The 21,807-nt window shown below is 44.8% G+C and overlaps 1 protein-coding gene across 1 annotated transcript in view; it reads left to right on the forward strand.

The window, feature by feature from the left end:
• The window catches only part of JARID2 (jumonji and AT-rich interaction domain containing 2), a 585,747-nt gene that overhangs the window by 502,242 nt on the left and 61,698 nt on the right, over nt 1-21,807 (forward strand). Inside the window, 3 exon segments of the mRNA XM_029590689.1 lie at nt 6,897-7,176; nt 7,178-7,394; nt 14,409-14,501. Of these exon segments, the coding sequence (XP_029446549.1) occupies nt 6,897-7,176; nt 7,178-7,394; nt 14,409-14,501 (590 nt within the window).

A 21,807-nucleotide genomic window follows, 5' to 3' on the forward strand; every position in this document is an offset into this window, starting at 1 on the left:
ACTAATCGTATGGAGGCACTCATCGCGCCCTCCATCGGTGATTCCAGTAGCACCCGACTACACCATCATCTCCGGAAGAACATTCATCGACAGGAGAAACACCGTTCCGGATTCCCCCGTCCGGTGTCGTTCCCATCGGTGCCTTCACATACCTTTCCAACCGATTATCCTTTGGCTCCATCGATTCCAAGATCGGCACCGATTCCATCGGTAAAACCCCCCCACACCGAAGCCCTCGATGTGCCGTTCACAGTTCCGCTTGCAGCACCGATTCCATCGATGCCTTTGGATCCTCTACCAGGTCCTTCAGGACTGCAAGCCCCTACATGATCCTTATGATACCTGGGGTGATGATCCTTACATCTTCAGATGACAGATTTACCATCCCCACCATCTCCCTACAGAGAGTAGAAAACGATTCTCCTCCTGAAGAGTCTTCCTTTATAAATTTTGTAAAGGAGATGTCAGAAATTGTGGCCTTTGCAGCCTGCAATCTGAGACCGATGACAGGCACCAAATGATGGAGCTGCTCCAATTTCTGGATGCCCCAAAAATCATCGCTTCCATCCCCATTCACCAGGTATTTCTGGAATCTTTTAAAGAAAAACTGGGAATCACCCTTCATCTGTGTCACCAGTTAATAAAAAAGCTGACTCAACATACCATCGTTCAGTCAGCACCAGGATTTCAGAAGTCTCAACTGGATCATCGCTCTGTTGTAGTTGAGTTCGGCGCAAAAGAAGGCCAAGCGCCTAAAACCAACACTCTTCCACTCCCCCTATCAAGGACAACAAATTCCTTGATAGTGGTGGGCAGGAAAAGTAATATCATGGGGCTATGTTGAATATCTCGCATAGCTTCATACCAACTTTATATGACTCAATACAACAGAGCTATCCTTAAAACAGAATGCAGGACTACGCTGACACATTACCGGACCAATACCAGCCACAGCTTCAAGCCCTCCTTCACCAAAGGATTTGAAGCTGGGAAGCACGAGATCAGAACGGCCTACGATATCTTCGATGCTTCCCACGAAAGTCTCAGCTACTGCCATCTCAGCCAGGACGTTGGGCTTGGTTAATAAATCATCCAACCTTCGCCCAGAGGTCCAGGATCGTCTAGCCGATTTACCCTGCTTGGGGGACAATCTGTTCGGAGAACAGATTCAACAGATTGTGGCGGAATTGAAGGATCACCACGAGACGTTGAAACAACTTTCGTCTGTTCCATCTGAGGTATCCTCCAAACCACCACCTAAGAAGGACTCTAAAAAGTCATTCTTTCGGCCACGTCGTTATTACCCTCCGTCGACTAGGCCTCGTCCGGCTCGATCCTCCACCAGACCTCAGCTACGCCAACCTCGGAAACAAAGACCTGCTGTAGCCCCACCTCCCGGGCCTGCGGCAGGCCTTTGACTTCCCGATAACGGAGCACCTGCCATATCCCACTCCCCCACATCCCTGTAGGGGGTCGTCTGTGCCACTTTTTGCAGCATTGGATACGGATTACCTCAGACCAGTGGGTGCTGGCAATTATCGCACAGGGTTACCACCTCAATTTCATAACTCTTCCGACAGACTCCCCGCCTCTTCAAGCATGGAGTCTATCCAGCCACTTGACTCAATTACAACAGGAAGTATCCCTTCTTTTGCAATCAAATGCTATAGAACCTGTCCCTCCCTCTCAACGAGGCAAGGGATTTTACTCCAGGTACTTCCTAATTCCAAAAAAGTCAGGAGGGCTACGTCCAATTTTGGACCTTCGGGGCCCTCAACAAGTACCTTCAAAAAGAAAAGTTCAAGATGGTAACCCTGGGCACGTTACTCCCTCTGCTGCAAAGAGGGGGATTGGCTATGCTCCCTCGACCTCAAGGAAGCTTATACCCATATTGCGATAACACAATCCCATCGCAAATATCTGCGGTTTCTAGTAGGCCGCGACCATTATCAATACCGAGTACTACCTTTCGGTCTGGCATCTGCTCCACGAGTCTTCACCAAATGCCTCGTAGTTGTAGCAGCATTCCTCAGGAAGGAAGGTGTCCACGTATACCCCTATCTGGACGATTGGCTAATCAGGGCCTCCACCCCTCAGATTGCCCGGTCCTCCCTACAATTGACAATCAACACACTCCTTTCCTTAGGGTTTCTTGTCAATTACGAGAAATCTTGCTTCGTCCCATCTCAAACCTTATCTTTCATTGGGGCAGACTTGGACACCTTACAGGCAAAGGCCTACCTTCCGCTTCAACGGGTCCAAACTCTCATGTCCCTAGCTCACCAGCTCCAGTCTCAAAATACGGCCACGGCTCGCCAGTTCCTCATTCTCCTAGGACACATGGCATCCTCGGTTCAAGTCACTCCCATGACCCGACTAGCCATGAGAGTAACACAATGGACTCTACGACACCAATGGATTCAAGCTTTTCAGCCTCTGTCCTCCATAGTCACAGTCACACAAGCGCTGCGCCTATCCTTAACCTGGTGGACGACTCAGGTCAACCTCCTTCAGGGCTTACCCTTTCTTCCACCGGATCCGCAAGTAATCCTAACCACCGACGCTTCTCACATCGGTTGGGGAGCCCATGTGGACAACTTTCAAACCCAAGGGTTATGGTCCAACGAGGAAGCCGAACACCAGATCAATTTCCTGGAACTTCGAGCAATCCGCTATGCGCTCCGCACTTTCAAAGATCATCTCTTTCATCAGATAATCTTAATCCAGACGGACAACCAAGTGGCCATGTGGTACATAAACAAGTAGGGAGGCACAGGCTCCTTCCTTCTGTGTCAGGAAGCTGCGCAGATCTGGGCGGAAGCCCTCTCCCACTCCATGTACCTCAGGGCCACCTTACCTGCCGGGAGTAGACAATGTATTGGCAGACCGGCTGAGCCGTGTCTTCCGACCGCACGAGTGGTCACTCGATCCTCTGATAGCGACCTCTCTGTTTCACAAGTGGGGTTCTCCCCACATAGACCTCTTTGCGTCCCCCTCAGAACCACAAAGTGGACGATTACTGCTCTCCTCATTCGGAGCCAGCACTCTCGGCCGAGGGATGCATTCTCCCTCAAGTGGACAACCGGTCTGCTCTACGCATTCCCTCCACTTCCTCTTGTGTCAAAGACTCTCGTGAAGCTACGCCAGGACGGAGGAACCATGATCCTGATAGCACCTTACTGGCCACGCCAAGTATGGTTTCCAATACTCCAGGATCTCTCCATCCGCAGGCACATTCCTCTGGGAAAGGACCCGCATCTGCTCACTCAAAACGACGGATGCCCTCCTCCATCCCAACCTCCAAGCCTTGTCCCTGACGGCATGGATGTTGAAAGGTTAGTCCTTCAGCCTTTCAACCTTTCAGATTCCGTTTCTCGAGTCCTGATAGCTTCACGAAAGCCTTCCACAAGAAAGTCTTACTCATACAAATGGAAAAGGTACACATCATGGTGCACTTCTCAGTCCCTTGATCCCCTTTCCTGTCCAATCTCCAAATTCTTGGACTATTTATGGCATCTCTCTGAATCAGGTCTTAAAACCTCTTCCATTAGGATGCATGTCAGTGCGGTAGCCGCCTTCCATAAAGGTGTACAGGGTGTCCCTATTTCAGCACAACCCCTAGTAACACGTTTTCTTAAAGGCTTGCTCCATCTGAAGCCACCCTTACGGCCTCCGGCCCCATCCTGGGACCTTAATCTGGTTCTTGGTCGTCTAATGAAACCTCCTTTCGAACCTCTGCACTCCTGTGAGTTAAAGTATCTCACATGGAAAGTGTTATTCCTTTTGGCTATCACTTCAGCTCGCAGGGTTAGTGAATTACAGGCCCTAGTTACCTATCCGCCTTACACTAAGCTCCTGCAGGACCGGGCGGTACTTCCGCACTCACCCTAAATTTTTACCTAAGGTAGTTTCTGAGTTTCATATTAATCAATTCCATCATACTACCTATCTTTTTTCCCAGGCCCCACTCCAACTCTGGAGAACAGACCCTGCATACCCTAGACTGTAAACGGGCTCTAGCCTTTTACCTAGACCGTACAGTTTCTCACAGGAAGAGCACTCAATTATTCGTCTCTTTCCATCCTAACTGTTAGGACAACCTGTGGGTAAGCAGGCTCTTTCCTCCTGGTTGGCGGACTGCATTGCTTTCTGCTATGAGCAAGCGGGCATCCCTTTTCAAGACCGTGTCAAAGCACACTCTGTGAGGGCCATGGCTACGTCAGTGGCACCCCTTCGATCGGTGCCGCTTCCTGACATCTGCAAGGCTGCAACCTGGAGTTCTCTCCATACCTTTGCAGCCCACTATTGTTTGGACAAAGCTGGAAGACAGGACTCCATCTTTGGCCAATCTGTCTTGCGTAACCTTTTTCCAACGTGATGTACCAACACCCTTCCACCTTCCCGGTAGGGTGCGGATGCCCTTTACCAAATTCCACCCCAGTTGTAGTGCCTGTTGCACGTCGTTGGGTGCATTTGGTGCAAGTCAGGACATCCTCAGCTCGGTACTCACCCATTTGTGAGGACAACCATCCTGCTTGTCCTGTGAGAAAGCAAATGTTGCTTACCTGATGTAACAGGTGTTCTCACAGGACAGCAGGATGTTAGTCCTCACGAAACCCGCCCGCCACCCCGCGGTGTTGGGTTTGTTTTGTTTTTACTTTCTAGGCACTGCCTGTAGCTTTGAACATCAGACTGAAGGGAGACCCCTGCTGGCTGCAGGGTCAGTGCCTTGCTGGGCATGCCCAGTAGGGGCCAGTCAAAGTTCTGTTTAAACTTTGACAGAAGTTTTCCGTGGGGGGCTCCATCCTCGATGTCACCCATTTGTGAGGACTAACATCCTGCTGTCCTGTGAGAACACCTGTTACATCAGGTAAGCAACATTTGCTATATGCCAACTTTGGAGGGTCAGGGGGAATAAATTAGATATCCTTAACTTAAAAAAAAACCGAGGCTAAATTTACAAATGGCATTTAAAAACAAACAATTCTATACTCCTGGGGGAATTCTGCGCTACTGCAGAGTGCAGAATTTTCACAGAATTCACCCCCCCCCCCCCCCCGTGCAGAATTGCCAAATTCTGCGCAGAAAATGACAGAGGAGCCCCTGGCATGCCATGAACGGAGCGCATGCCATTCGCAGTGAAGATGAAGGCCGCGGCGTGCTGCAAATGGAGTGTGTGCCATTCACGGCGAAGATGAAGGCCCCTGCCTGCCGCGGGACATGCTCCACTCGCAGCAAAGATGAAGGCCCCGGTGAGAGTGAATGTGTGTAGAGAGGTGTGTGAGTGTGTGAAAGGAGGGGGAGGGAGAGGGGAGAGTGTGTGAGAGGGGCGGGAGGAGGAGGTGAGGGGGGGAGGGGAGAGAGAAGGGGTTGCTTGAGTGTGGGTGCCAGAGAGAGAGAGAGCCTATATGGAGATTGTGAAGGAGAGTGTGTGTGTGTGTGTGTGTGTGTGTGAGAGAGAGAGATTGGGAGCTGGTGTGTATGAAAAAGGGATCATGTGTATGTGAGTGTCCTAGCCTGTGTGACAGAATTATGTATGTGTGAGAGAGAGCCTGAGTGAAGGGGTGCATGAGAGAGAGTCATAGGTAGCCTGTGTGAGGATGTATGGGTGAGAGAAAGGGAGCTTGTGTGGGTGTGCTTGCAAAAGAGAGGGACCCTGTATGAGGGGATGTGTGTGTGCGAGAGAGTGAGGGAGCATGTGTATGAGAGAGAAGGGAGCATGTGTGTGAGAAAGGGAGGGACAGAGGGAGCCTGTGTGAGGGGCACTACTGAGAACGGGGTCAAAATCTGGGACTGGTGATAGAGTGGAAGGGGTTGAGCCTAGAGGTGGAAGGGAAAGGTTCTGGCAGGTGGAAGAGTTGGGTCTTGAGAGGGCAAAGTGGCCAGGGGAGTAGGGAGAGAGAGTGGAAGGGACACTCTTACAGTGAATTTCTAGGGAAATTCTACTCAAAATATTTAAAATTCTGCATCTCTAAGTAATAACTTTTTTCTGTATTAATTTAAAATGTAATTACTTAAAGACTGTCATGTAAATTGTGTTATTTTGACCAATATAAAGTTTGCAGAATTTTGTTTTTGTGTGCAGAATTTTACATTTTTTTGTGCAGAATTCCCCCAGGAGTAAATTCTAAGAGGTATGTCCATACGTATTTGATATTTATGATATCCTATTTAACCTCTATTGAGATCAATATTCAAAACTAAACATTTAAATGGATAACTTGGAGTTGGATGGATAACTTGTGAGTTATCCATCTAAGTAGCTTTGAATATTGACCTCTATTCTCTTTAAATATTTTTGGTTACTTTTCTTTTGGAAAAGGTCTCATCCAGCCACTCACAGAATTAAAATATTTTCCATTTCATATCCTCTCCTCTGCCTTTCACTCACTCCTCTTGTGCTTGAATCTTTTTATGACTCCCTTTTATCCTTCTCTGATATTGTAGCACATATGGGAATGGTCCCATACAATTATTTTGTTACCTCCAAATTAGGTTTTCCCTTTGCAATAAGACATAGAGCGCAACTATCTGAGCCTAGCTCAAGAAGACCTTCATTCGTTTCCTCCCCTCCCCCAGTTTTTATTTTATTTCATTAAATTAAGAGCATAGGAACCAAGTGAAACGTTACTGCTTGGTTAGTTTGGTTATTTGTGATAAAGACATCCAAGAGGTTTACCGCTTACCCACGGTGTCCAGTGTTTTGTTCTGGTTTGTTATTGGTCTTAACAATTTCATGTTGTAATGTTTGTGTTTTGTTTCCTTTAATTTTTCCTGCATTGAATACTCTGATTTTGTAAGCTGTTGTTTGTTCTGATATACAGTTGTCCGCCCTAGGATCACTATTTCTTTTTAATTCCTAATGTTTTCTTTCTTTCCTCGTGGCTCATCTTCAGGAGGCTGCGAGCTAGATTTGGCCTGCTTTTTTCAACTCATCAATGACATGGGCGGCATGCAGCAAGTGACGGACCTCAAGAAGTGGAACAAACTGGCAGATATGCTTCGCATCCCCAAAACTGCACAGGACAGGCTGGCAAAGCTACAGGAGGCCTACTGTCAGTACTTGCTCTCGTACGACTCTCTCTCACCCGAGGAGCACAAGAGACTGGAGAAGGAAGTCCTGCTGGAGAAGGAGACCCTGGAGAAGAGAAAAGGCCCCCTGGAGGCTCACTCGGACAAACGCCTACAAGTTGCATTCACTGCCCAGGTTTGAACCCAAAAATGGACTCATCAACGGGGTAGTTCACAAAAACGGCTTCCGGGGAAAGCTGAAAGAAATGGACATCCCACCAAAAACGGGCAGACGGCGGCTGTTCACTCAGGAAAAGGAGAGTGTGGTGGAGGAGCAGGAGGAGAAAGGAAGCTTTGGGGAACTTTATAAGTGTGTGTACAAAGTAAGTGGTGGCCCATATCTGCTCTCTTTCTGCAAATGCAAACATAGCTGTTTTTTCTCTTTGTTTTCATTCAAGGACCCAGCCGATGGGGCTTTTCAAAGGCCCGGCTACTCTTACTGTTGAGGCCCAAGTTGGTCTGGACAAGGATTTTGATTATATGTCCCACACTTTATTTATTATTATTATTATTATTATTATTTTTTATATACCGATATTCGATCTGAGATATTGATCTCTAAGTTTGTACCTGAGGCAATAGAGGGTAAAGTGACTTGCCCAAGGTCACAAGGAGCGACAGCAGGACTCGAACCCTGGTGTCCTGGTTTGTAGCCCACTGCTCTAACCACTAGGCTATTCCTCTGCATAATACTGGTCTTCCTTAGACTTGTGCCAAGCTCCAGCCATTCCAGGTTTTTTTTTTGTTTCAATGCATATATTAGAGGGGACAGTGCGCTATTAACTCCTGCAGAAGACACTGAAAATTCCTTTTAAATACATGGCTTCTGTGCAGAGATGGAGAGGAGCTGTGGCAGGGTTAACTGGTGCTGTCCACAGTCATTATAGGGCCTATGTAGTAATAGGTGATAGTATTAATGCCTACATTAAATGTGAACATTAGCTAATGCCCATATAAGAAGCATAGTGACATGCAGGTCAAAGTGTCAGTGGTGCCAGTTTACCTGGAGCTGTGGTTGGCAGGAAGGAGACAGATTTCCTCTGCCAGCAGAGTTTTGGAAGAGTCTTTGTGGCTTTGAATGTGGGTTTGGGAGGAGGAGAGTTTGTTGACTTAAAGTAGAGGCTGAGGGAGACGCGGAGGCTGTATTTCTGTTGGTATGGGGGGAGGGTGCAATGTGAGCATGGAGGCCTGATTTTGTCCTTATTTGGGGGGGGGGGGGGGTAGTAGAGAGCAAGTTATGGGGTCCTGGAGGCTATATTTGCTCTGGAGTAATTGGATATTCTAAATGCCTATATTCCATTGCAGGGGAGTGGTCGAAGTTTCCCCACGCTAACAGGCCCTTTCATTTTGGGTCAATTAGTGTATGAAAAATTTGTACGCAGTGCCTGGTAGCGTTACCATGGCCTTGTGTCTTTTAACGCAACCATGCTAGCGCTGCTGCTTTTTCCATATCATTTTGGCAAATTAGATGTGAACGCCTGATGTACTGCTAGTATTAAAACCAGCAGGGAACTCGTGTCACCCTGCCAGTTCTACTGCTGCTTAGTATATAGACCCTGCGCATCTGATGCTTCTCCCTCCCCATCTCTGCCCCATCTTGAGCAAAGGATTCTGTACATTCTCTGACTGAACCGATGACCCGACTCTTGAGGACAATATTAACTGCAGGATCAAACACTGATGTGCACAGTGTGCCCCTGTGTTGCCAGAGTGCTGAGCACAAGCCATTGTAACTAGCTCTTCTACACCTGTTCAGTATCAGAAAAGGAAAGTTGATTCTCACCAGATTTTGTTAGGCAACCTTCCATGACTGAGCAGGAATTGGCAGCAGAGCTGGCAGCTTAATTTAAAACTGAAATGTGACTGGCAGTGTTTGAGGAGGTGTGCTATTAGGACTTTATTACCGTGTAGTGTTAGGCCTGCCTCTTCAGGAGTGTTCCCCATCCCACCACTGTCTTAGTTACCATTTCATTGTGATTCTGTTGCTACCCACAACAGGTTCATATTTTTGTGCCCTAGAATAGGGGTGCTCAAACCAGTCCTCTGCCTCCCCTCTCCCCCAGCCAGTTGGGTTTTCGGGACACCTCTAATGAATATGCATGAGAAATATTTGCACACACAGGAGGTAGTGCATACAAATAAATCTCATGCATATTCATTAGAAATGTCCTGAAAACCCAACTGGCTGAGGGGGGGTCCCAAGAACCGGTTTGAGCACCCCCTGCACTGGAAAATCTAACAGAAATGCAAGCATTTACGTAGCCTGGTGTGTTTGGCAGGCTGTGTGCATTGTATGTCGCCTGGGTTGGTGCAGCCGGCTGGTGATGGTGGGATACTATCCAGAAAGTCCCTGAGGACTTCGGAGATTGCATGTTTGGGCAGTAGCCATGCTAGTGTTGGTGGCTATTTAGATTAGTACAAAGCTTTATGAGGTTAGGCAAAGGAAGAGTGCTGGGGATGAAGTAAATAGGGGATCTTGCATGCTGTCTGGGATAAGGAATGATATCCTACAGGCACAGCAGTCTGTGGTTATCAGCTGGGATGTATCCTTGGCAGTGTAAACAGAATAACTGGGCAGACTAAATGAGCTAGTTGCACTTTTTTTCCCCCTGTTATTTGCTGTGCTACTATAGTGTTTTTCCACAATCAAGAGTTGTGAGTATTGCTGATGAATAGGGGGGGAGATGGGGACGGCACTGAAATTGACAACAGCTGCTAATATGGCATAATTAAGTCTTTGAAAAACAAGTTTTCATTTACAAATAAGTAAGTTGCTTTTTAGAGAAGTGGCCCTCGGCGGTGCCCAGTATTATAATGAGCAAGCCAGGAGAAAGAAGTGCTTTTGCTTTTGGAGATCAGGTACCTGCTGGCGGGCAGGGGGGTGTTGTGCATTGGTTTTGTGGCATTTGTCATTCAAGTCTGATCTCTGGCATATGCAGGCAGCCACATCTGGAACATGTGTTGCACTTTTCCCTTGATTGTGATGGTCTGATTGCAGTGTGTTCTGCTTTAGAGGGGCATGACACTTTTTTATGGGAGCTTAACACAGGGCTTTGATGCTTAAGTTACATATTCTGGTGGAAGAATACATTCCAGTTAAATGTTTCCATGAGTTGTGTGTGCTTTGCCTTCCTCTTTAGAAGGTTATTTTGCAATTCCAGTACTAGGTGAAAGATGAAAGTTGCTGAGCTCCTTAGATCGTATATGCAGTAGCTAATTAGAACTAAAATTGGCATTAAACCAGGTAGAGTATAATTAAACAAAAGATACACACCTCAAAATACAATTCCCCCCCTTTTTTATATAATTCCCCCCTTTTTTAAAATTTAAATAACAAACAAAACACGGGGAAAATACAAGTCTTTATGAATAGACTCGAATGTCCGGTATCCTTATGGGTAACAACCAAAAGGAAGTACCTCAATATTAGTATACACCGTTTTTACTTTTCATTTATATGTGAGCTTTAGTGCTTGTGCTTATGCTTCATTGTATGTGTATTAATAGTCTATTCAATCTTTTCAACTTTTAAAATAAGCTCTCCTTAATAACCACAGGCCTTAAAGAATTTAGGATCATCTAAATAAAGTTGTTTTACAATTTGAAAGTGAAGCCGCCCATTTCCAGGACGGTTGATATCGTCAACTTAACTTCTTTTTTTTAATGATACGCTGCGTTACTAATGAATTTCTCTAGGCGCTTATAAAGCTGCCCACGTTGCTGATAATGTTTTCTAGGCTCTGGGAAGCCGCCCGACACTGGCAGTGTTTCGGCAATCAATGCCTGCATCAGGGGCCGGAGAGGCAACTGTTGGCATAAAAATAAATGTCAGTGATGGCATCAGAGTCTATAACACAAATAATAATTCCAAGCTTGCTGTGAAGTCAAGCCGGGAAGTGGATGCCACTGCTACATATCGGACGGCGGCCATGTTATCCTCCTATACATTTAAAGAAATCCAGGACCATTGGTGACTTGAAAAGGGACTAAGTCCCGCCCTTGACTGGCGGAGCTTTTTTAAAAGTTTAAAAGATTGAATAGACTATTAATACACATACAATGAAGCATAAGCACAAGCACTAAAGCTCACATATAAATGAAAAGTAAAAACGGTGTATACTAATATTGAGGTACTTCCTTTTGGTTGTTACCCATAAGGATACTGGACATTAGAGTCTATTCACAAAGACTTGTATTTTCCCCGTGTTTTGTTTGTTAGAGTATAATTAAAGCCAGCTTATTTTGATGTTTACATATTGGGTGTGGTAGTTGTGATACTTTATTGAAAATAGATTTTAACCTGTCAGATGTCTACCCCTTAAGCTACATTCAGTTGTTGCAATGTGGCAATTCAGACATTGGTCAACAGATGTCACTAAAGTCAATGGGGAATAAGTGATGCATTAGGAGAGTGACTTGACTGTCTTTGAGTGTGTCACTTAACAGTAGTTTGCCATTGATATACAACAAATATGAGCTAGAAAAAAATTAGAGCACCTGGAAAAGTTGATAACTCAAGGAGCTGTGGGAAGATTTGAAAGGAAGGTGCTTAGAAACAACTTCAGTAATATCCAAAGAGTGAACAGCTTACACCCTTACTCTCACAACTGAAATGATAAATTGTACAAATGTGTATGCTAACAGAATGCTAAACATCGATATTTACAGCATAATCCTATAACTGTTCTTGGATACTAATGCAAAGAAAAACTTTCCAAATATTCCTGTGCTCACTGAGCTAATGTATGTTTTGTTTAGAGGTGCAAAGTCAATCAGTGCTTCCAATATGTGCCAAATCAACCAGTCTGTCCTATCTATGTCCCAGCATGGGTCGCAGACCCTATGGAGCCCTGTCCTAAGACCTTTAATAACTAGGACTCTAAAATATATGGTATTTTCTTACCAGTGACAGCATATGTGAGGCAGTAACTCTGGAAATTTAACCTGGTGTTATATGTAAGAAAGCTCAGCTGACAGTGATGTCGTCTGTGAAATTTCTGGCAGATAGCTAGAGTACACGAACTGGTCCTTGTTTTAAAACAGCGGCTGTTTTAACTATTTGTATTTTGGCACGTATGGACCTGCTATTTCAAGCCTGCTGGTTGGGTTTTTTTGGGGTTTTTTTTTTTTTTTTTAAATAACTTGGACTAGTTATTCCTGAAGGTTCTTACAGCTGTTTGGCAACAGTTTTTTCAAAGATGATGTATCATTATGAGCATGTGAAGGTTTGAATGGTTGCATTTGTAGCCAAGAACTATTTGATAATTATGTTAAATATTTTTAGCATGTGATCATTTACATGTTTTTTAAATTTATTTTAAATTTATTAAATTTTATATATTTTATATACCCTCATTCCAAATGAAGACCACAATGGTTTACAATTTAACATACATAAAATAATTAGTACATAACATAAAATAAAATCAACACAGTAAACCACACATTCTCAAAAAAATGTGCTTTATTTCAATTTGTGAGGGTAACAATTTGAGTTGAAGCCTATAATTGGCTTTCACTCTAGATATAGCTGAAGTTTTCTGGTAAGCATCTTCCTTTCACATTTTCACACAGATTTTTTTGGGGGGGTTTTTTTGGGGGGGGGGCACAGGGAGAGAGGAGATGGGGGTTTGGTTTAAGAAAATAATTTGGATTAGAGGGGGAATACCGATTGCATTTGGTCTGTCATTAAGGTGCCCTCCCAACAAGTTGATATTATATCATCACTCATACAAAGCTACTGATGAAAAAAGTGCACACGTTTTGAAGAAGTCTTGAAAATTCTTGTACCATAAGATGTTTACATCGGTCCAATAAAAAGTATCTCAGTCTGCAAAGACTCTGAGAATGCAGCTTGGTTTACGGATGTAAAATGTCTTGCATTCACAGCTTCTGTCCTTTTCTACGCACCAGACAGTTGTGTGTGTCTTGGTGTTGAATCTTCTCTCATCCCCCTTCGCTCAGTCCTTTACTAGGGTAATTGTAAGCTATGCAAAGGCATTTCCGAGGGTAAAACAGTGCCTTACTCGCAGACAGGGCCTGTTCTAAATTTGCCTGCCCAATATGCATGCAAACCTGGGCTGGGATGCCCTGTGCGCTCATGTTTACCTGGGCTGAGCAGAGCTGCTGTCCGCGGTGAGGTTGGAGAAGGGCTTGCGCTTTAAGCACCTGCTTTAGCATTTTCAAAAGTATCCCCTACGGTTCCTAGAAAAAATTCTGTGCACGTTAGCAGATATAATTGTGTGTGGATAGTTTTGTTGGATAATTTTCAGTGCAACCCTACACACATAAGATTGCTTTGAAAATTTGTGTAACTTGTACGTGCATTTGCTGTCTAACTTATGCGAGCTGTTACATTACCCCTACTGTTATCCTTGTGTGGTGGTTCTAATCCACTTTCAACTGAAAGAAACCTAGTACAGTATGTAATGCACTCCCAGAGAGGTTGAATTATAATATAAGATGGTTTGTTACTGCACTTCCCTTCCTATTCCCTCTATGCCAAATAGATCAGTGGTTTTCAAACCGGGCCTTGTAGCTCCACCGAGCAGTCTGGTTGCCAGGATATCCACAATGAAATGTGCATGTTCATTGTGGATATACCGAAAACCCAACTGGTCAGGGGATCCCTGAGGACTGGGTTGTAGACCGCTGATATAAATAGATCCATACAGTTTAGAACTGCGTTTCTCTGTCCAGTCCTGGAGGCATATCTAACTTTCAGCTTACGCACAATGAATGTGCTTGAGATGGATTTGAGATAGTTGTATGCAAATCTGTCTCTTGTCTGTTTATTGTGGCTTGGCAGATAACTAAACCAGTTAGGTGAGCCTCCAGGACTGGGCTGGGAAACACTGATCTAGATTGTATAGCTCTATGCAGCTGGTACACCCCTATTTGTTAAGCCTATTTTCTTTTGCAGGCAAGCTTTAATTTTTTATCTCCAATTCTTTTCACAGGTACAGTAAAAAGTAAGTGCAATTTCAAGATGGTAGTGGGCAGTACTTTCAGATTGTGAGGATTATGCCTCTAAAGCCCCTCCTCTCCCTACTCCCAGCTCCCACCTGCAACTTTGCATGCAGTCTCCTCTGGCCTTGCCTTACTGCTCCTGCATAAGACGGCTTAGTGCAGGTAGCTGGGGGATGAAACCACAGAAAAGCAGATTTGTGCTGTCTAGCTGGTAAAGTAAAAATAAATTACTGATACTTTCTGTGACATTGAATTTGTACAAAACTTGATGCTTAAACTTGGCAGCCTTGTGTAAATGGATGGAAATATGAAAAGGAAAAACTTGCATAGTTCACTCGTCAACTTATTTCTGTGCCTTTGATCCACAGGGCAGGTCTGTTTCATTAACAACGTTTTACCGGACTGCAAGGAACATAATGAACATGTGTTTCAGTAAGGACCCCGCCATAGCTGAAATTGAGGTGAGGGTGGGGCACGGCATCCACTTGAGTTTTCTGGCAGGAGGGCTGGGGAGCCATTGCAGGAGGAAGGATTTTATTTATTTATTTTTTTAAGCTAAGATATCCATTAGCACATTTCACTTTAGTTTGTTGTTTTTTTTTATTTTTATTTCAGTGACCTTGAGCGGGGTAGAGGGGAAGCTCCTTGTATTTCTGGTTGTCTAGTGTCATGTTCCACTTAAAAAGTAACACTACCAATACAGCTGACTTGAAAGTTAGCTGAAGTGTTCCTCTTGGGTTTATGGAATTAGTTTGTAACACTCGGAGGAAGGGCGTAGTTGTCAATCTGAGACAATTATATGCATGCATATCACTTTGAAGTAGAACCTCAAAAAATGTTTTTAAACGTTTAAAAAAAAAAAAAAAAAAGTGGGGGGGGGGTTTGAAAGAATGGGTTACTTGGTTGTAGGGTAGGAATAGAGCAACACTCACTCATCTAAATTTCAGCACATATGTCCACTACTGCATTTTAGTGTAAAATCTGAGTTCTGATGATGTCATCTCCTTGGTTCTCCAATAAATTTAGCTTAAGAGATTTGAAGTGGGAATGGGTTGTTTGTATACTGTTGTGATATTCTGAGATGCATAATAATTTAATTTGAAATGCATAAAAAATAACAGACCTTTTGTCTGATCGCTCATATTTTCTTAAAATGTTGCACATCTTACAAATTCTGTCAGGGGTATGTAAAACTTATAAGCACAATTATATATTCACAGGGAGGACAAAATTCAAAACTGCTCGCATGTGCCCATATATGCGTGTATATTGGAGCATGTGACTTTACTCTTGTATTTTATAGTCTATGTGCAAATGATATGAGTAGGTTTATAAAATATAGCATGTATGGGCACACACCTGTGACCCATGCAAGTTCGGACTTATCTGGAAAAGCAGCAGCACTTTTCTGGATAAGTTCTGATTTATGCAGCCAACAGCGGCACTTAGCCACTTAAATCTGAAAAGTTTTACTTGTCTGTCTAATTAGAACTTTTCCGACTTATCTAAGTATGTAATATAGCCAAGTAAGACTAAAACAAAAACAGTGTTTCTCCAGATAAGTTTAAATTTGACCATCAAAGTAGCAGCAAAGGACTACTTAGCCAGATAAGTCAAAAAAAATTTTTTTTTCTTTTATAATTTTATTGGTGACCAAAACACAAAATACAGCGATCAATCTGTAACTCCATATACATAAGCATCACCATGGTTTTACCACTTATCACCCCTAGGAATCCCCGTCCCCCCCCTACAGGCAAGGCAGATACCAATGCATGACAAAAGATATCAACAAAAGTCCAAAGTGTAATAAAAAAAAATCTTGAACAATAAAGTCTGGAAAACTATAAATCGACTCATATTCTATCCTGAATGTGTGTGGATGTGTGTAGTCATTGTTCTGAAAGGACCACTGATCTAAGTATCCCATGTTTGTCTCCGATCCGTTTCTGCTTGGCTGCAGTGATGCGATACATAGTGCAAAGATGATCCAGTCTATGTAGCACTGATGCAAACGTTGGCCCCTTTCCGTCCTTCCATGTCCTCGCAATTTCCATCCTGGTGGCTATGCACGCCTGTACACAAAATTCCGATGTTGAAGAATGTTCGCCATCCAGAGGAGAGTTCAACAGGGCTCCTGCCATTGAGAGGCTCACAGACGTCTCCAAGACAGTCGCAAGCCACTGCTCCAGCTGCTGCCACAATGGTTTAATACAATCACCCGCCCACCACATATGTAGAAAAGTCCCTCGGGTATTACATCCCCTCCAGCAGAGTCCCTCATGATTAGGTAGCATTTTCCTTAGTCGGTCCGGGGTTGTATACCAACGGTACAGTAACTTATACCCATTCTCTACCATAATCGAGGATACAGAGGCTTTACTTATATTGAGATATATCTGTTCCCATGCACTCTCATCCATCTGTGTGGCAAGATCAGCATGCCAAGCCTTAATATGGGAGGGCAACTCCACCCTTTTAGCGTTTAATAATTTATAAATTTTTGAGAGCAAACCTGTATGTTTATGCGGGTCTGAGCAATAGCCCCCAAAGAGCGTCTTCCCTCCCCTCAGGTCCGTGGAGACAGCATGAGCCTGGCAAAAGTGGGAAATCTGCTTGTATGAGAGAAAGTCTGCATCCGGGAGATGAAATCTCTCTCTAATTTGTGCAAAAGTAAGAAAAGCAGCATCCCCCCATAAGTGTTCCATGCGCAGAATACCCCTCTGTTTCCAGGACAGGAAAGCTAACTCAGGAAGACCTGCCGGGAAAGATGTATTGTGATATAGACTGGTAAGGTAATAGTAGGATTTAGCGCCCACCACTTTGAGTTTCCATTTTTTCCATAAGGACAATGTATGCCTGGTGGTTGGTAACATTCCCGTACATGCCCTCCAAGTGCTAACCGGTTGCCAAGGGATGGCAGCTAGGCTCATTCGCCCCACCAACTGCTGCTCGATCAAGACCCAGTGCCTAGTATCCCGGCCTTCATGCCAAGCGACCATCGGTCTCAGTTGCCCTGCTATATAATACTGAAGAATGTTGGGTACCCCAAGGCCCCCCTCCAGCTTAAATTGATACATCACTTGTTTGCTTACTCGGGGAGGTCTTCTGTTCCAGATAAACCCAAAAAACCGCCGCTGCCAGTATTTGATAGCAGCTTCAGGGATAGGAATGGGAAGGGACTGAAAGAGATATAGTAGTTTAGGTAGGGTATTCATCTTAATAGTAGCTATTCTGCCTAGCCAAGAAAGCGGTAACCGATGCCATTTGTCCAAATCAAAGAATATTTTGTTGAGGAGTGGAGAATAATTTGAGGAATATAAATCCTTGGGGTGAGAGGTCAAGTAGACTCCAAGATATTTGAGTTTTTGAGTGGCCCATCGAAAGGGATGTAATGGTTTCAAATCTTGCACCGTCCCCTGGTGGCAGGAAACATTTAATATTTCGGATTTGTCCCAATTGACTTTGTAGCCCGAGGCCCCACTAAACAATCGAATTTCTTGTTCAATCGCCGTTAAAGATTGGTGAGGGTCCCGGACTGTGAAAATAATGTCATCCGCGAAAAGACAAAGTTTATAACATTGCCCGCCCACCTCAAAGCCCTTAATGACAGCATTATTACGAATTCGAATCGCCAATGGCTCTAAGAAGATAGCAAAGAGCAGGGGAGAAAGGGGACACCCTTGTCTCATGCCCCTTTCAACTTCAAAGCTGTCAGAGTACCCGCCATTTATTTTGAGACATGCTCTGGGATGCTCATATAGTTTATGAAGCCATGCGCAGAAATAGGGGCCAAACCCCATCCGCCTTAGGACCCCAAATAGAAAGGGCCAATGGACCATATCAAACACTTTCTCTGCGTCCATAGAGAGGAGCAGAGATTCGTCCTGTCGATCATGGGCTATCCATAGTAAATTAACCAGTTTACGGATGTTGTCGCCAGCCATTCTCCCTGGCATAAATCCCGCTTGATCTTGGTGAATAATAGTAAGAATATATTTGTTCATACGCCCCGCTAAAATTCTCGCTAGGATTTTAAGGTCCAAATTAATTAAGGAAATCGGACGATAGGAGCCACAATTCGTGGGGTCTCGCCCCGGTTTAAGGAGAACTGTGATTCCCGCTAAATTTGCTTGGGCCCCCAGAGATTCTCCACCCCTCAAGGAGTTGTATACTTTTTGCAAATGGGCCACCATATAGGGGCCAAACTGTTTGTAGAATTTAGCTGTCAAACCATCCGGGCCAGGTGATTTCCCGGATTTCATGGATTGGATACTTTCCAAAATTTCGACCGAGGTAATTTCGGCCTCCAACTCCCTTTGCGCTTCATAAGACAAGCAAGGTAGAGGCGTATCAGACAGATAATCATCGACATGCTTCTGATGTATATCCCTGTTATTTCCATAGAGCTTTGAATAGAACTCCAGGAACCGCTTGCGAATTTCGGTATTAGTGGTGAATATGGCATCAGTTTTGTTTTTAATCTTGGCAATATTATTTTGATACTGATGTTTTTTCAGTTTATTGGCCAGTTGCTTCCCCGCTTTATTCCCACCCTCGAAGTATTCTTGCTTCGTTAGTAGCATATGATAATTGATTTTTTGGGTTTCCAATCTTAGTAAATCCTCCCTCGCCTTAGTAAGTCTTGTTAATACCTTCCCTGCGCCAGTGGTCTGATGTTGGTGGGTCAAAAGAGTTATGGTGTCTCTTAGCTCTTGAGCAGCCTTAGCATCTCTCTTTTTAATATACGCCCCCCTTGAAATCAATAAGCCTCTAAGATAAGCCTTAAAGGCATCCCAAACCACTGGTGGTGAGACCTCGCCAGTATCGTTTAGGGCAAAAAAGGACTTGATGTGTGAGATGAGATCCTCATTGAAGTCCGCATCCCCCAACAGGGCCTCATTCAAGCGCCAAAATTTTAGGCCAGCATCATACCCATGGAGCTCAACATCTATGCACACAGCAGCATGGTCAGACCATACTACCGGAGTAATTTCAGCTTTTTTTATGTGATTAAATAGCCCCTTATCCGACAAAAAGTAATCAATTCTAGTATATAATGCATGGGGGGCTGAGTAAAAGGTATAAGAACGTGTTCTGGGATAAACCGTTCTCCACACATCCAACAACAGCCACTGTTCCATCAGTGCCTGCAGTCGGGCCCTGTGAGTGCCAGAAGCAGAGACGTAGCCCCTAGAAGCATCCACAGAGGGACACCTTACCAAATTAAAATCGCCGCCCATCAGTATATAACCTTGGCCGTGGGTAGTAAGCAGAGACTGCATCTGGTCAAAAAAGAGCCCCTGGTCTCTATTGGGGGCATATAAGTTGAAAAAGGTGTACATAACCCCATTGACAGCAATGGTGAGAATGAGGTACCTCCCCAAGGGATCCTGCACACAGCCCTTACATTCAAAGACCAAGGATCGTGCCAATAGTATGCCCACCCCTGTGTACTTAGAGTGGCGGGTACAAGCTGAGTAATATTGGTACGGATACGTATTTGACGACATTAGGGACTCATACCTGGCCTTCAGATGTGTTTCTTGTATAAAGGCTATATCAGCCCGTAGCTGGCCCAGTTCCTTATACAAATGACGCCGCTTGTGAGGGGTATTTAAGCCCTTCACATTAAGGGATACAATGCGTATAGTCGTCATTATGTCAGCTTGGCGAAACCCTCCTTATTCTGCAACAGGACGTGAGCAGTATATACTTTCCGCATTTCCACCCCTCCACAGGACATCCCCATTAGTGACCCACACACACTCACACCAAGATCGTGATATACACATACATGCTTTTCAATTTTTGCCTGTCCCCATAAACCATCCCCCCCCCCCCCCCCCTCCCCCCCCCCCCCCCCCGCCCTCTGCTCGGATCTGCTTGTTCCTCCTGGCAGATCCATCTTACCACAACTTGAGGAGGAAATTAATAACTAACAGTACTCCCCCACCATCCCTGTTTAGTGAAAAGATAGAGGTAACCGACCTTCTAGAACCTTGAAACAACAGTTGAACTTATATAACAAGAAACCTTCCAACCTGAATAAAGACTGCCTGAAAATAGCGTTACAGCACGCAATGTAGGCAAAGATAGTAATTAAGTAAATCCAAGATTTATCTGCCAATCTCGTCCCTCAGGTTTTGCCATGTGCTGTCTTGGCATTATTGGAATTGCGTTTGAGCCTGCTATTCCTTGAGGTGGCTCTCTGCCATCTGGGGAGTTGCTCCTTGAGTAGAGGTGGGCGCGAAACCCGCTCCATCCTTGCTTGCAGAAGAAAGCCCTTATCTTTCAACAATCGCGTCGCTTCATCAACGGTACGCAGCTGTGTAGACGCACCATCCCACGTGAAAATGAGGCCGAACGGATGTAACCAACGATATTTCACATTCTTCTCTCTGAGAAATTGAGTAACCTCTCTAAGTTCAACTCTGCTTTGCATGGTTGCTTGTGATAGATCAGCATAGATAGATATTTCTTGGGCCTCCCAAGGCCATTTATTCTGCTGTCTCGCTGCTGCTGCTGCTATGCTTTCTTTCTGCGTGTAGTTGTGAAAACACACAATCACATCTCTAGGTAAATTAGCGCGAGCTGCGCGCAGCGCGCGATGCGCCCTGTCAATTTTAATATCCTCCGGCAGGATTTGAGTAGCAGTGTTCCCAGAAGACAATATATGAGCACAAAATCTAGCCACCAAATTCGCACAATCCGCATTCTCAGCAGTTTCCAGGAAGCCTCTAAAGCGCAGGTTTCCTCTCCGTGCCCGGTTTTCAAGGTCGGCCATCTTGGCCCGCATGGCAGCGTTTTCGTCCTGCAACTCAGTGCAGACCTCCTGAAGCTGTGCTGTAAGAGTAGATTGACCGTCCATTTTGCAGTCTAGCTCATCCACGCGCCTGCCGACTGAGTGGAGCTCCTCGCGGAAATCCTCCATCATTTCATGAATTTCCTTTTTGTAATTTTTAAGATCTTGTCGGATGCCACAAAACCAAGACCTGAACTCAGAGCGCGAGGGGGCCCCCTCCGCCCCGATGTTAAACTCGTCATCAGGCTCCTGCTGCTCCACCAGTGTTGCGGCCGCGCCCGACTCCCCGGGCTCAGGATCAGCATCGGCTCCTTTTTGATAGGAAAAACATTGGAAGTCCAAGGTTTTTCTTTTCGCAGCCATGCCTGTCTGTTCCCGTGCTCTACCGCAGCAAAAACAAAATATTTAGGCGTCGGCTAACCCTGTTTTAGTAGCTTTCTTAGCGGGTTGGTGTCGGGAGCTTAAGAGTTAGGCAGCCATCTAGAGGCTGACGTCACTTCCTCAGATAAGTCAAAATTTAGCTAGATAAGTGTGCGCAAATGATATACCCAGGTATTTGTACTTCAAATTTTAAAGGGCTACATGAATAGATTTTACTTGTGTTAATTAGATGTCAGCTTTTACATGCGCAAGTTAGGGGATTTTATAACATGCGCGGCAATGAAATTACCAGTTTTACCAATTAGTCTTCCAGTTTTCCCAGTCCAACTGCAGCTTGTGAAAATCCTTCTGCTCTCCAGCCTCCTACCCTCCACCCAGTCATTTTTTTCCCTTTTAAGTAGTTTACAATCACACCGGTTATTAAGCAGGAGCAAATATATGCAAGTAAACAACTTGCGCACATCACTTTGGCAGGTTGTAAAATAACTTGTGCGTGTAACTGTTGCCTGTTCTCTTGAACACCCATGGCCCACCCCTTTTTGTACGTGTAAATCTACTCACTGTCCATGATTTACGAGGGG

Source organism: Rhinatrema bivittatum, chromosome 2 (assembly GCF_901001135.1).
Source record: "Rhinatrema bivittatum chromosome 2, aRhiBiv1.1, whole genome shotgun sequence".
NCBI classification, from domain to species: domain Eukaryota; kingdom Metazoa; phylum Chordata; class Amphibia; order Gymnophiona; family Rhinatrematidae; genus Rhinatrema; species Rhinatrema bivittatum.